The 16,197-nt window shown below is 52.5% G+C and overlaps 1 protein-coding gene across 8 annotated transcripts in view; it reads left to right on the forward strand.

The window, feature by feature from the left end:
• The window catches only part of FHAD1 (forkhead associated phosphopeptide binding domain 1), a 103,553-nt gene extending 96,819 nt beyond the window's left edge, over positions 1-6,734 (forward strand). For 7 of the 8 annotated variants that reach the window (XM_028155570.2, XM_054721216.1, XM_054721218.1 and 4 more), the window contains 2 exons: positions 4,339-4,475; positions 6,548-6,734. In XM_028155570.2, coding sequence (XP_028011371.2) covers positions 4,339-4,443 — 105 coding nt within the window. In that variant the 3' untranslated portion in view covers positions 4,444-4,475; positions 6,548-6,734. Of the gene's footprint in view, positions 1-4,338; positions 4,476-6,542 lie in introns of all 8 variants that reach the window. The other variant, XM_054721214.1, reaches the window with a different exon arrangement.
• Positions 6,735-16,197: the final 9,463 nt, after the last annotated feature.

Genomic DNA, 16,197 nt, shown 5'->3' on the forward strand with positions numbered 1-16,197 from the left:
TGGGTGTGAGCAGGCGATGCAGTGGGTGTGAGTAGGTGATGCGGTGGGCGTGGGCAGGCGATGCGGTGGGTGTGAGCAGGCGATGCGGTGGGTGTGAGTAGGCGATGCGGTGGGTGTGAGCAGGCGATGCGGTGGGTGTGAGTAGGCGATGCGGTGGGTGTGAGTAGGCAATGCGGTGGGTGTGATGCGGTGGGCGTGAGCGGGCGATGTGGTGGGCAGGCAATGCGGTGGGTGTGAGTAGGCGATGCGATGGGCGTGGGCAGGCGATGCGGTGGGCGTGGGCAGGCGATACGGTGGGTGTGATGCGGTGGGTGTGAGTAGGCGATGCGGTGGGCGTGAGTAGGCGATGCGGTGGGTGTGAGCAGGCGATGCGGTGGGTGTGATGCGGTGGGTGTGAGTAGGCGATGCGGTGGGTGTGATGCGGTGGGTGTGAGTAGGCGATGCGGTGGGCGTGGGCAGGCAATGCAGTGGGTGTGAGCAGGCGATGTGGTGGGCAGGCAATGCGGTGGGCGTGAGCGGGCGATGTGGTGGGCAGGCAATGCGGTGGGCGTGAGCGGGCGATGTGGTGAGCGTGGGCAGGCGATGCGGTGGGTGTGAGCAGGCGATGCGGTGGGTGTGAGCAGGCGATGCGGTGGGTGTGAGCAGGCGATGCGGTGGGTGTGAGCAGGCGATGCGGTGGGTGTGAGCAGGCGATGCGGTGGGTGTGAGTAGGCGACGCGGTGGGTGTGAGTAGCGATGCGGTGGGTGTGGGCAGGCGATGCGGTGGGTGTGATGCGGTGGGTGTGAGTAGGCGATGCGGTGGGTGTGAGTAGGCGATGCGGTGGGTGTGAGTAGGCGATGCGGTGGGCGTGAGCGGGCGATGCGGTGGGCGTGAGCGGGCGATGCGGTGGGTGTGAGCAGGCGATGCGGTGGGCGTTGGCAGGCGATGCGGTGGGTGTGAGTAGGTGATGCGGTGGGTGTGAGCAGGCGATGCCGTGGGTGTGAGTAGGTGATGCGGTGGGTGTGAGTAGCGATGCGGTGGGTGTGAGCAGGCGATGCGGTGGGTGTGAGTAGGCGATGCGGTGGGTGTGAGCAGGCGATGCAGTGGGTGTGAGTAGACGATGCCGTAGGTGTGAGTAGGCGATGCGGTGGGTGTGAGTAGGTGATGCGGTGGGTGTGAGTAGGCGATGCGGTGGGTGTGAGTAGACGATGCCGTAGGTGTGAGTAGGCGATGCGGTGGGTGTGAGCAGGCGATGCGGTGGGTGTGAGTAGGCGATGCGGTGGGTGTGAGTAGCGATGCGGTGGGTGTGAGTAGCGATGCGGTGGGTGTGAGCAGGCGATGCGGTGGGTGTGAGTAGGCGATGCGGTGGGTGTGAGCAGGCGATGCGATGGGTGTGAGCAGGTGATGCGAGGGATGGTGGTGCTTCAGCTGAGAGCAGACTGAGCTCCCCGGCCCTCCGGCCTACACGTGGAGGCTCCGTGTCTAGAACCTTCTCGGCACAGAAAGGTTTCCTCCAGGTTCCTTGCGAAGTGTGGCTTGGGGCGTCCTTTCTCCACAGTGTGCCCTGAGTGCGTGTGGGCATGGAGCCATCGTGAGCACCCTGAGAAGGGACGTGTAGGATTCCATCTTCCAGTCCTGCCCACTCACAAAGAGTCTCCGCCTCTAGCGAACTTCGGAACTGGCAGCTCCTTCCTCTCTGAGGTCCTGGGGACAGGGGGGTTGTTCTGTCCTCCAAAACGCCATTCATGGGTTTGATTTGATATTCATCGCAGCTGACAGTCTTTTATAATCACTTGCCAGTTATATGCTAATGAGGACACTCGTCTCCCTAACGAACGTGTATTGAATACCCAGTCTAGGCCACATGCTGTGCCAGGCAGTGGGGATGGAAAAGTAAACAAAAGGACACTCCCCGGCCCCCACTCATTCAACAGTTCACCCAGAGCCTGGGGTGGGGCAGGTACTGTCCAGGTGCTGGGTTTCAATCACGAATTCTCAGTGGGGGCAGCATCGCCCCCGAGAGGGCAAAATTCCTTTTAGAGAATGTATAAAGCACAGGAGTACAGACAGTGCTATCTGTAATGTCAGCGTTTCGTGGGTGTGGGAGCGACGAGGACAAACATCTAACGTGATGAAAAACATGTCCCCCTGGGTGTCGCTATTTCAACGACCGGCTTCTGTCCACACCTTTTCATTCCAAGGGTGAGCCACGTGCTTCCAGACATCCCGGCTGAATGCCCGGCGGTCCCCTGCGGTCCCGGGTCCAGGGAAGACCCTGCCTCGTTTCCCCTGCCCTTCCTGCCCTCATCTGCATTTTCGGATTTCTCATTCCCCATCTCTTCCTCTTCCCAGGCGCCCATCCTGGCTGCCTTCTGCTGCCCGTCCCCCTCTCCCCTCTTGTCACTCAGAAAAGTGGACCAAACCCCCAAACTCCTGGCAGACCTCGGGGCAGGGGACCCTGGACTGCGGACGCTTGATTTTTTTTTTTTTTTTTTTACAGAGAGGAAGGGAGAGGGATAGAGAGTTAGAAACATCGAGGAGAGAGAAACATCGATCAGCTGCCTCCTGCACACCCCCCTACTGGGGATGTGCCCGCAACCAAGGCACATGCCCTTGACCGGAATCGAACCTGGGACCCTTGAGTCTGCAGGCCGACGCTCTAGCCACTGAGCCAAACCGGTTAGGGCAACGCTTGACTTTTAACAAAGTCCCTGGCTCTAATTCCGACAGCCAGCCCCTCGCCGGGTCAGGGCACCGGCGTTGGGGAACCACCCCCAGCCAGCACTTCTATTGAAAATCAAATAAAAGAGGATGTAAAGGAAGGTGGTTTCCAGAGGAAAGTTCTCAGCATTTGCTGTGTGTCCTCATTTTCCCGGCACTCAGACAAGGTACCCTTTGTGGGCTGGTGCAGAGACCTTAGCGCTTCTCACTCTGCGATGATGTTGAACGCGGTCGCCCAGCACACCCAGGCTCTGCCAGCCCCTGCACAGGCCTCGGGAGGGCTGCTCACACCTGTCGGAAAGAGGAAAGAGCTCAAGGGGTGGTCCAACGGCCCCTTCCATTGAGAGCTCCCCAGAACCCCTCTCGGTGGCGGCCGCGGAAGACAGGGTGGGTATTCTGGTCCCTGTTTGACAGATGAGGAAACCGAGGGTCACGTCCTAAGTGGCAAAGCTGAAATTCAACCACCCACAGCCCTCTTCCCCCGGGGCTATTGTGTCCTCACTGCAGAGTCAAAGCTGCAGGAAGTAGGGCTGGAATTTGAAACCAGTTGTAAAGCTTGCAGGTTGCAATCTACCTACAGGGGGTGCGGAACACAGAGAGAGAATCTTGGGCTGCAATGAATACAAACCTATGCAGGCAGAGGGAAGGGGCTTTTATGAGGATACATGGAAGAGCTGAGCCCTAGCTGGTTTGGCTCAGTGGATAGGGAATCAGCCTGCGGACTGAAGGGTCCGGGGTTCGATTCCAGTCATGGGCACATGCCCAGGTTGCAGGCTCCATCCCCAGTGGGTGGCGTGCAGGAGGCAGCCAGTCAATGATTCTCTTTCATCATTGATGTTTCTGACTCTCTCTCCCTCTCCCTTCCAGTCTGAAATCAATTTTTTAAAATGTTAAAAAAACGAAGAGCTGAAAGGGAGTCTGGCCTCGTGTCTCTTACACACACACACACACACACACACACACACACACACACATCTCTGCTCTGCATCGTCTTTCCGTGTCTCTATTGATCTATCTCCAATCATGTGATAGGAAGGGATAACCTCTAGGTCCCCCAGTTCAAAGGCCCAGTCCAGAGAGCGAGTAACCTCTCAGAGCCCATTAACCCCAAATCCTGGGAGTGGTCACCTTAAAGGCCCAGCCTGTGCCAAGTGTCCGATCAACTCTGACCAGGGCCAGGCCCACACCATGGCTCCCGGGAGTCAGGCAGCGCTCAGAGAAGGGTAAACAGACCCTCCAATATCCTGCGTTGTCCCTCCTATGACATCAGAGACAGAAGACACACGCAGTTCGGTGAAAGCTTTTCAGAGAAAGATACTCCATCACAGTGAATGTGTTCATGCTAAGAAGCTCCTAGTTTGAGAAACATGAAAGTTAAAAGGGAGACTGTCACCTGTATACCTGGAAGGGCGGACACTTTCACAAAGCCTTCCGGATGCTCACCTTGGGCGGTGCGATAATAGCGGGTCATTTTAATTTCCTTTGCTCACATCTATGTGTAAATATACTGGGGGGTTTTGTGTTTTTTTAAGGAAAGATTTATTTTGAGTAAAAAAACAAAACATATTTGAATGGAACATTTGGGGATCTCTCTGCACTTATAGATTTAGCGCATTTATTTCTCTTGCTGGTTGAAGGCTGGAGCCAGAAAAGCCGCCCCAAAGACAGACCAAGAAAGAGAGACGCTGAAGAGCAAATCCAGCCAGAGTCTGCAGGTCTCCAAGCCTGGCGGAAGGAGCTAGAAATGCCATCGGCCGGCCTTGCACGATCCTCTGTGAGTCGGTGTGGCTCTTCTGTGTCAAAACACTAAGATGCTTTGGTAGGACGGTAAAGCGTGTTCCCCTCGTGTGTGGCTTCTGAGACTGGTATTTTGCACAACGCTACATTTTGTTCTGGTTTTTTTTTCTTTCTTTTTGTTTCTTTTTGTTTTTCTACTTTTTTTCTGCACAATGCTGTATTTTGGAGTGTGTGAGGTGAGGCGTTCTTTATTAAAAATACTTAATAATGTATACATACATAGGCATGTGAGGAATATAAGTTTGAAACCCAGACATATGGGTCTAGTAGATACAATTATATGGTTCCACATTTGAGTCGTGACGCACCCAAAAGTCACACCATCAAGGAGCTCCAAGAAACTCACAGTTAAGAAAACCCAAGACCGATACCAGGGCCACAGGCTAGAATGGTAACCTCAGGGCTGTGGTGAGTTTATTATAATAAGTTTAGAATGCCAGTCAGTTTTGTCGCTGCCATAATAGTGACTAACATTGATACGGCACTCTGCAGTTTTCAAAACGCTTCTCATCTAACCCTCCCCCAAGCCCAGGGAGGTAAATACTGTAGTGTTATGTTTTGCATTTGACAGCTGATGAAGCTGAGGCCCAGAGAGGTTAAGTGGCCTGTCTAAAATCACACAGCTAGTAAATTTAAGAGTTGGGTCTGGAATCCGGGTTTCTGGTTCCATCTCATAGTACCCATTCTGCTACACCAAGGTGGCCCCGTAATTCAGGACAGACCAAGTACCCAGTCACCAAAGAGCACCTACTGGCATAGTGGACAGCACCCCTTTTTCATGGTGTGTGGAGAGACCCCCATTTTGCTTGCTCTGCTTTCTGCTTCTCTCACGTTCTGCCCCCTCTCCAGCCGGCCATCCTCATACCGCCAGAACCGCCAAACAAAATGGGAGGAAGGGCCAGAAGTTATGAATATCATTTATTTTTTTATTTTTCAAAAGCCATAATAAAAATAATTTGATGTTTCAAAACCAAATGCATTCTTTATACTGATTAAGACTAGAGAGAAATAGTAGATTTTCTTGGCGTGATATTCCACCGAAGGTCCACCTAACCCAGGGTTAGGTTCTAAAGTCAGTGAGAAAGGTAGGCATTACCTGATCTTAACAATACTCTTGAAATTTCTGGAACTTGACCATATCCCAGAAGTCCAAGTCAGCAAGTTTTTCTCCAGCATCTGAAGAGACCACTTGGGTAGGCAGTAGTTCAAGCATCTGGCTCATGTTTGGGACCCAAATTGTATTAGGAAAAAAAATGCTTGTTGGTTGAATATTTGAATTTGCCTAAGTTAAATGTAATGCCTATATGGCTCCATATATTTTAGGTCTTTCCAAGGATGTGTTCATTTTTATCCTATGAACATTACAACTCATGATGGCAATTTCTTTTCTCCCTTCCCCTACCCCCCCCAAAAAAAAAACAACTAGGTAGCTTGTTAGGTGTCTCCCCAGCCACACACCCCTTTTCCTGAGAATTTGCACCCCGCCCTGCCCCCAAAAAAGGCTTGCCCTGCCTAATGCTGCTCTCTTGGCCACAGCTGGTTGGCCAAGCCAGACCAATCAGGTTTCTCTTCTAATTCAAGCTGGGCCAATCAGCACCTCTGTTTTTAGTGTTTGGAAGTGGATTCTGGGATGTCACACAAGTCATTAGTGGTCCTGGAGCTGACAGTCTGATGCAGTTCCAGGGCTGGGATGGCCATTTCCTACCTTGTGTTTGGAGGAACAAAGCCAGCTTTCAGAGAGAGAAGGCTGGGGTAGATATGTAATCATAGAGACAAGAAACCAAGACCCCAGAGAGACAATGTAGCAGATACTACCAGTCCCTTAGTTATCGACTCCCTCTGCTGCATAAGCTGAAGGCTAGTCCCCTTGATTTCCCAGCCTCCCTTGCAGCTAGAGTTGGCCATGTTGTTCACTTCTAACCAATGACATGTAAGTGAAGGCTCCTGGGGAGGATTTCTCTTTGGCAATAAAAGGCACACCTTTGCTAGGAGAAAGCTTTTTGCCCTTTTCCCCTTTGCCTTGTCTCCTTTTTGTCTCCTGGAGCTCAGACTTGGAGCTGGAGCAGCCATTTGGGGATCACGAGGCAGCAAGCAAGAGGCTAAAGCCAGCCTCCAAGGACAACGGAATGGAAAGATGAGAAGGGCCCGGGGCCGCATCCCTGTGCTCTGCACCATGCCTGCACTGCCTACCTCTGTACTTCCTGTTGTGGAAGACAATAAATTTCTTCCTGTTTAAGCCACTGTAGTCGGGTGTACTTGTGGACAAACTATTCAAAACGTAGTGAGTGAAAATAAAACCATTATCTCACATGATTCCATGAGCCAAGGTGGGCACTTGTCCTGGGCTGAGCTGGCTTGGCTGGGACTAGTTTAGGAGGGCCTCATTTACATGCCTTGTCACTGGCAGGCAAGTTGGGTTACGTCAGTGGTTAAATCACTTCAATCTGGGGTGATTTGGCCCCCCAGCAGACATCTGGCAATTTCTGGACACAATTTTTGTTCTTACAATTGGGGAGGAGGTGCTGAACATCCTACAGTGCACAGTGTTCCCCACAACAAGGACAAATTTGACCCAAAATTAGCAGTAGCGAGAATGAGAAACCACCGTCTAGAGAGGTTACATCTGGGACAGTCTACCTCTGCTTAGGGTGGTCTCCCATGATGCAGCTGGCTAGACCAGGCTCTTTCTTTCTTTCTTTCTTTCTTTCTTTCTTTCTTTCTTTTTTAATTATATTTTTACTGATTTCAGAGAGGAAGGGAGAAGGAGAGAGAGAAACATCAATGATGAGAGAGAATTATTGATCAGTTGCCTCCTGCATGCCCCTCACTGCATGCAACCTGGGCATGTGCCCTGACCGGGAATCAAACCCATGACCTCCTGGTTCATAGGTCGACGCTCAACCACTGAGCCACGCCGGCCGGGCTACACCAGGCTCTTTCGTGTGTGGTGGGCACAGGTTCCCAGGAGCAGCAGGAGAGATCAAGCCCCAAAGCATAAACACTTACCTGCCTTGTGTTTGCTCATATCCCATCAGACAAGCAAGTCACATGGCCGGAGTCCGTTTGGGAGGGGCTCCGGATTTTCACAATCTACCCACGTCCCGTGTTCTGTCATTTGAAACTGACTGCAGTCCAACTGATACCAATGGAGAAAGTTGCCTTGATTCCTGGTAACTTTCTGGTTCCTAATCTTTCTTCCTCAGAAAGCCAGTTCCAATGCCTGCCCTGGGGTTCCACTAGGACCCTTTGTATCACACAAAATTCTTTGATTGCAAACAACAGAAACCTCCTGTGGCTAACTTAAGCAGAAAGGGAGTTTATTGAAAGGCAATGAGGATCCCTGGCCGGTGTGGCACAGTTGGTTGGGTGTCCTCCCATGCACCAAAAGGTTAATGGTTCAATTCCTGTTCAGGTCACATGCTCAGGTTTCAGGCTGGATCCCTGGTAGGAGGTGTGCAGGAGGGAGCTGATAGGTGTTTTGCTCTCACATTGATCTCTCTCTCTCTCTCTCTCTCTCTCTCAAAAAAAATCAATTAAAATCTTTTTTTAAAAGAAAACACAACATTTTAAAGGAAAAAAAGGAAGGAAAGGAGGAAAGTTAGAGAATCAAAGGGCAAGCAAATCTGAGGAGTCAGGACCATCAGGAACTGGCTTTCCTTCCCTTTTTGCTTCAGCTGGTTTGAGTTTCTGTTAGTTGCTACCAAAATGACCTTTACTGAGACACTCTGCTCCACAGCCCCCGCTGGGAAGCTACCAGAAACCTTTCCCGGGGGGTTGTATCTCGGTCCAGCAAGGGACCCGCAGTCCCTAAACCCTTCCAATCTGCTGATCCCCCAAGAAGCTAAGACAAACAGCTTCCACCCTCGCCAATGGCAGCCCATTTGGATTCCTGGATTCGTGACTTTGCAGATAAGGTGCCCTTCTCCAGAGACTTGGCAGAGCCGCGCAGCCTGCTGCTGTGGAAACCAGTCCTGAAGTGTCTGCAGGAAAAACAGCTTCCAGATCGCATTCCAACGTGCGCTCCTGGTACGCGGCGTGGTTTCCAAGTTTTGGGGGGTCTCAGGAATGAAAGCAGCGCCCTAACGCTGAGAGGAAACCCAAACCTGCCCATGCTAATGGGTTCCTCTGTTCCGTGCCGAGGCCTCCGAAGCAGGAGTCAGGTCACCGGGGAGGGGAAACTATTTCGGCTTATCAGCTTGGCCTCTTTTCCATCAAGATGTGCCGCTTGCATCCGTCTGCTCAGTGTCCCAAGTTATTTTGGGCCAATTCATGACCTTATGTGCCTGCTTTTGTTTTTAGGCGTTTTTTTCTTGGCCTACCTGTTCCCCAGGAATCCATCACCCTGTCCTGTCCTACAGCGGGAGGTCTCAGCAGCCTCCTTGCTTTGAGTTCCCTCTCGGCTTCAGCACATTGCTTTCATCCTAAGACCCTAAGATATTGGAGGCAGAACGCTTTATCTTCTGACTGTGGTCTTCTCATCGCAGGAGCCAGAGGTGCTCTTTGACTGATAAATCGTTTTTGTGGTTAAACCACCAGCCTTCATTCATTCAGGCAACCAATACTGGGGACCTACTATGCACCAGGTACTCATGGGTACTATGCTAGACCTCCGGGCCTTGACCTTTGCTCCCCTTTCTTTTCCTGTTCGGATCTGCTGCTCTCCTGAAAAGGGGATCATTCGTTTACTGGGTATGTTGCAGGGAGAGCCCGCCTTTGGCGTTCATATCCTGCTTTTCTGCTTTCTACGGGACCACTGCTGGGTATTCTGTAGCGAGAGCTGCATGCAGCAGTGACCCTTTTCTGGAGGTTTCTCTCTGCCTTCCAACAGTTGAAGTTCAGGAGCTAATAATAGCAAACCTTTTTTTTTCTTTTTAAATATATTTTTACTAGAGGCCCGGTGCATGAAATTTTTGCATGGAGGGGAGGCCTCTCAGCCCACCTGTACCCTCATGCAATCCGGGACCCCTCGGAGGATGTCTGACTGCCTGTTTCAGACATCCCTCTCACAATCCAGGATCGCTGACTCCTAACTGCTTGCCTGCCTGCCTGCCTGATGGCCCCTAACCACTCTGCCTAACTGCCTCATCACCCCAACCACTTGCCTGCCTGCCTCATTGTCCCTAACCACTCACCTGCCTCCCTGATCACCCCTAACCTCTCTGCCTGCCTGCCTGATTGCCCCTAACCACTCACCTGCCTGCCTCATAGCCCCTAACTGCCTCTGCCTGCCTGCCTGATAGTCCCTAACTGCCTCTGCCTGCCTGCCTGATCGCCCCTAACCACTCTGCCTGCCTGCCTAATAGCCCCTAACCGCCTCTGCCTGCCTGATCTCCCCTAACCGCCTCTGCCTCGGCCCCCACCACTGCAGCTTCATTCAGAAGGATGTCTGGAATGACATCCGGAAGGTTGTTCGGCTATCTGGTCTAATTAGCATATTATGCTTTTATTATTATAGATATTATATTCAGAGAGGAAGGGAGAGATAGAAACATCAATGATGAGAGAGAAACATTGATTAGCTGCCTCCTGCATGCCCCCCACTGGGGATGGAGCCCACAACCCAGGCACGTGCCCTGACTGGGAATCGAACCGTGATCTTCTGGTTCATAGGTCGCCGCTCAACCACTGAGCCACGCCAGTTGGGCAATAGCAAACCTTTTACAGTGCCCTTGGCAAGCCCTCAGACACTGTGCTAAGTACAGTCCAGACTTGGGCTGCACTCACTATGGGTATGACTCCTGTTCTACCTATGAAAACGATGAGTAGGAAGTAACCAGCCCAAGACCAAAAGCGTCAGAACCCAGGCTTCGTACCCTTAACTGCTCCACTATCTCTCTTTCTTCAGTGAAGTGCAGGACCCAGCAGGTTATCTACTACTCCAGGAGGATGGGGTCAGAAACCTTTCCTGTAAAGGGCCAGGCATTTAAAGCCCTTTTCCTGTAAAGGGCCATTTCGCTTTGAGGACCAGGGAGTCTCTGTCATCACTGCTCAACTCTGCCATCGCAACATGATACCCAAACAAATGAGCATGGCTGTGTTCCAATAAAACTTTATTTATAAACATAGGCAGTGGGCCAGACATACCGGCCCTGTATTAAACTGTCACCCAGACTAGATTATTAATGTCTGCCCGGCTAGAGCCTGCTGCATGGCTACCTGGGAGGCAGGTTATCAGCATCTCCACCACTGAGAGCATTTTGAGATTTTACATAAATGTTTTCATTTAATCCTCTCAAGTGTTCCAGGAGGAGGTAATTATTGCCGTTCTATAAACAATGAAAGGTCACCCACTGGGATTTTCACATTCCAAACCACGACCCCACATTGCCTTTCACCACACCTATGCCTGGGCAATTGGGAGTTTGGCCGGTGAGTTTGAACACCTGCTTCCGCTGGACCCAGCGTGAAAGAGCTGAGTCTTCACCACACACATCCTTCCTCTAGGCCAGTGGTGGTCCGTGAGGTCCGAAAGGTTGGCAACTGCTGCTCTAGGCAACCTGGTTCACTAGCCCCCTTCCGAGAGTCACCTGCTTTCCTTAGTTAAGAGCTCAGGACAGGTGTCCCTGGCCTAGGCTCGGGGCTCCCTCCCTCTCATCTGACTCCGCCCATCTCTGCATGGTGCCAATTTTATGATTTCCCTGTCGGTTTCCCAAATTCTCAGGTGCCCCTGCAGCGGCCACATGCGGTGTTTATCTGCACCTTCCACTTATTCCTTCCACCCTGTCTGCTGAGCAGAGAGCTCCAGATGACCTCCGGGCCACCCTGATGCCCACGGACCAGCAGTCGCCGGCCTCAATCTGACGCCGCTGACGCTGTCCTCAGAGGAGTAGGGGACGGACACTTGAGAGGCTTGTTTTTTCAGAGCTCCTGTTATCTTTTGTGGTGAGTCATGTGGGTGCATAGAGGTGTCACTTTAGCAGCTTCTCTTTCTTGGCAGTGACCTTGAGACCTAAACATGAGCCACCGATGCTCTGGAGGGGACACTGAGAAAGCACCCAGGGTGACCCCAGCCCCTAGACAGAGCAGACCATCTTGCATTCATTCATCAGTGATTTCTGCCAGGCCAGGCCCCATGATGGGCACAGAGGAGCCAACGTGAACCAAAGGGACAGCTCCCTCCCCCAGGAAGTTGTGTTGGGCTCAGTGGGGTGGTATCAGATTTTCTTTTTAATCCTCACTGAAGATATGCTTATTGATTTTAGAGAGAGGGGAAGGAGGAGAGAGAGAGAAACAACGATGTGAAAGGGAACATCAATTGGTTGCCTTCCATATATGCCCCCAACCAAGGGTCAAACCCACAACCTAGGTATGTGTCCTGACCGGGAATTGAACCCACAACCTATCAGTATACAGGACTGACACTCTATCCAACTGAGCCACCCGGCCAGGGCAGTGTCAGGTATTTTATGAGCAGCTTCATTGCGGGTGTAATACGTGCTGAGTCCCAGTCCCAGCCACAGGCCGTAGCCTCGCCCAGCTCCCCAGCACGGGGTCCAACAAATCTCACTCTTCCAACTGCCAGGTCCTGCTCCTCCCCCACTCCTGCCCATGACCAGAATTCCAGGACCAGCGCCCGTGCCCAACACACTGAATAAATATGGCTTGATTGCCTGGATGTGGACGTGCAGTGCTTTCACGTGTAATATAACAACCATAATCGGCTGCGCATATCATTGCCACTTCTGGAAGGGGTCCCCAGGGCACCTCAGGTGCAGCACTGCTGGGTTTTAAGCCACACACACACACACACACACATACACACACACACACACACACACGGACCCTTTAAGAGTTTAAAACAGGCTAAAACCCAGGCTGTTAACCTTGGACAGTGAACTGCCTGGGGTTTAACAGAAGCAGAAAACACTCAGCTTTTTCCCAGCCTGCCCAGCTGAGCATATGCAACTAATTTGAAAGGGGAATCTCGGTTTTCAGGTAGATTCTTCCCTTCCAAGAGGAGAGCTCTATAGATAGATGCCCGGTTTCTAATGACCTGCCAATGGGGCCACTGCAGCTGTCCCCAGCGCGCCCTTTCCCTCCCGCCCCGCTCAGCGGGTCCCTCAGCGCGAGCCTGACATAGCTCCTCCCCCGGGGCACCCTTCCCACGGCTTCCAAACTCGGCAGGAACTGAGAGAGCCTCTGAGACCCACCAGGCTGTGACCCATTCCCTGTCATCTCCCCTCCAATTGCTCCAGATGCGGACTTGGACTGTCCCTAAATCTTGACCTCTGTGCGTCTTCTCACTCCCTCAAGGGTGTCCTGGTGACCACAGAGTGCCTTCGACGATTAATCCGTAAGCTGGTATTTACAAAGTGCTGAGTGTGGACTGCACTTTGAGCCAATTTTATCTCGGCGGCCTCCCTAATCCCTTATTTCCCAGCATCTCAGGGTGGAGGGACCACCCAGTTCTGATGGGGCAGATTGGAGTGAATATCTGCCCCATCATCCACCATTTCTCCCCCCTCTTTTTAGATACAGAGATAGAGATATAGATATAGATATAGATATAGATAGAGATAGAGACATAGGTTGATTTCAGAGGGAGAGGGAGAGAGGGATAAAAACATCAATAATGAGAGAGAATCATTGATCGGCTGCCTCCTGCACGCCCCCTACTGGGGATCGAGCCTGAAACCCAGGCATGTGCCCTTGACTGGAATCAAACCTGGGACCCTTCAGTTCGCAGGCTGACGCTCTATCCACTGAGCCAAACCGGCTAGGATTCTCCCCCTTCTTTTTCAAAGTGCTGTTGTGTTTTTTAATACGGCTTTACCCCTCCCCAAAAGACAGTTACACAAGTGGATGTGGGAGGAAGAAGAGAAACAAGTCGATGATGACTAAGCCGGCCAAGCTGCCTCGCTGCTGGGACGCTGTCAGAATTGGCTCGCGCCGGCCCCGCCTCTGTAAAAATCCTTTGCCGAGGGTGTGATTTTTCCTGAAGATCATTCTTTCCACATGACCAAATGCTGTAACGCGGAACCAGTCCAGATCGCTTCTCTCTGCCCAAATCCATGCTTGGGGCGCGCCGCCAGGGTCATTCAAAAGCGGTTTCCCTAATGAAGAGGCCACCAAGAGTTCCCGGGAGATTTACAACCTAGTCAGTGCTCAGCAGTTAGCCCTGCCTTTCCTTTCTTCACCGTATCTTTGATTTCTAAATAAGTGACTTCAATGAAGTCCAATAGCCTCAGAATGTTCACATAAAATGTAGCCCTCCAGCCCCCCACCCTGGCCAGCATGGCTCAGTGGTCAGTGTCGGCCTGCTCACCGGAGGGTCCCGGGTTGGATTCCCAGTCATGGGTACGTACCTGGGTTGCAGGTTCATTCTACTTTGGGGTACGTGCAGGGGCCAACTAATCGATGGGTCTTTCTCACATTGATGTTTCTCTCCTCTCTCTCTTTCCCACCTCTCCCCTCCCTTCCACTCGCTCTAAAAATCAGTGGTAAAAAATATCCTCACTCCTTGGGTGAGGATTTAATTGATTGATTAAAATAAAATGCAGCCCCCAACATGCATCTCTGGCTTTAGAGCAGATCAACAGTTGTCTTTTATAGGCAGAGCCCAACCCAAGGCCTGCAAATGGGGCTGCGGGCTGGCGGCGTGAGCTCTCACCCTGCAGCCACAGAGCCTCAGAACTCGAAAACCCAGGGAACCTGTGCAGAAATCAACCCCAGGTGTGCCAAGGCTACCCTTCCAGGCAGCTTTTCCTGAGCTCTGCCTGCGTACAACGGCAAGTCTGCGCGGACCACTCCCCCGTTACAAGATGAAATAGGTAATGGTTGGAACTCCCCAGCCTGTGCATCATGGAGCCCGCCCTGCCTCCGGAGAGTGGTGTCCACACAAGCCAAATAGGTAATTGATCAGAGTGTTTAAGACATACAGCCCGTGGGAATAATTCAAACTAAACAGGTTTTTCACACACGTAAGTTGTTTTTTAAGAACTCAAACCCTCTTCCCTGTTAAAAGTGTGCTCCCACATCAGGCAGATGCAGAGCATTTCACCATAAAGGCAGCCCTGCCTCATGCAGACCCATTGCAAATCATAGGTTAAGGCAAGTCGAGGTTCATCCGATTTTTTAAAGCTATTAGCCGCTTTGTGAGGAAGGCTAAGAATTTGGCAAACCCCAGCCTCTGTAGACACACTTTTTGAAGTTTCAGTCTACACCCTGTCCCTAGTCTTGTGCATTCAATATCAAGCAAACGATTGTACTTCTGTTAGGTCCTTCAAGGTCACATGTGGGAGATACAGAAACCTGTCTCCTGCAAGTAGCTGGGCCAAACTGCCCAAGACCACCAGGAGCGTAATTCCAAGCTTTTAAAACACACACACACACACACACACACACACACAATCATGTCATTTAACCTGAGCTGCTTTATTGAGTACAGAAACAATCTCAAAAATAAGTTAATGAAAATTTCATGTTTTCTGAACGCCAAGGTTTTTTCTCAGTTTTGTTCTTTTTAAACTGCCTTTTAAATTAATTCAGCAATATTTTTAAACTCTGGCAAATCGACAAATATCAATCGAGAGGCTGTTCGTTCAAATCGCTTTGGAACAGCTGCTGGCTTTACCCTCCAGGGTGCTGCTCTGCCTCCAGACACGGTTTCCTAAACCCTGTCCATCTTTCCTCTGCACCGGGGCTGGTGGGCGGGGTTTCTGCATAGGGGTCTTCAGCACCCCCCCTAACATGTTAGAGAATAAGCACACCCCTCCTTCTAGATGAGTGATTCTCTAACGTCAGAGAGCAGAACTCCCTGGCATACAGACTTCTACCCCAGAGATGGGGGTTTGTCTGTCTGGATCGGAGGCGGGGACTCAGATTATTAAACGTCACCCGCCTCCTACCCGCTGGGCCCCGCCGTGGGTTTCTCTGGCTGGAGGTCCCCAGCTTTGCAGTTTGAAGGTGACAGGGCCAGACCACAGAGAGAAACCGCATCCTGTGAGGCTTTGGAGAGGACGCGTCTCCTCGGAGGCCCTCAGCATTGAGGTCGCTGAAGCAGACAGCGTGGCCCAGCACCTGTTCTGCCAAGTCATCCCTGCGATGAGCTGGGCCGGGGGGGGGGGGGGGGGAGAGGCCCAGCCCCTTCCCCGTTCGCTCTCCCCCGTCTCCGACACCTTTCAGGGCTGAGGCCCAGCCCATCTCCCTCGCGGCTGCTGGTTCATCCTTTTCTAAAAGACGCAGCAGCTTAAATCTAAACGGGGGGAGGGGGGGAGTCAGGAGGGGGGGGGAGTCCCTGCTCACCGGGCCCACCTTCTTCATACCCATGCAACCCTCCGTGACAACGCCAGTGTGTAACAACGAGTCGTCTCCATGACAACCGACAGGGTGTCACGCACACAGCTGTGATTACGACTCCACCGCGTGGAGATTCCAGAGCAAGGGGTTGGGGGCGGCGACCCCCGCAGCCCTGACCCACACCCAGACTGCAGAGCGGGGAGCCCCTCTTCCTTCCCGCCGGGCTCCGGGCCCCAGCCCGACCGCCCCCGCCCCGGGGCCGCAGGGAGAATGGAGCCGGGGCCGGATCTTCACGGAGACCCCCAGCTCCCGGGGTGGATGCCCGCAGGCTCGGCGCCACCCGCTCGCTTCCACCCCAGCGCCTGACTCCCAGCCCGCGCCCGCCGCGCAGGGCCGGGAGCGGGGGCGGGGAGCGGGCGGGCCCCGAGGGGCGCAAGTCCCACCCCCGGGGCGGCGCCGGG

The sequence above is a fragment of the Eptesicus fuscus genome, chromosome 9, assembly GCF_027574615.1.
Source record: "Eptesicus fuscus isolate TK198812 chromosome 9, DD_ASM_mEF_20220401, whole genome shotgun sequence".
NCBI classification, from domain to species: domain Eukaryota; kingdom Metazoa; phylum Chordata; class Mammalia; order Chiroptera; family Vespertilionidae; genus Eptesicus; species Eptesicus fuscus.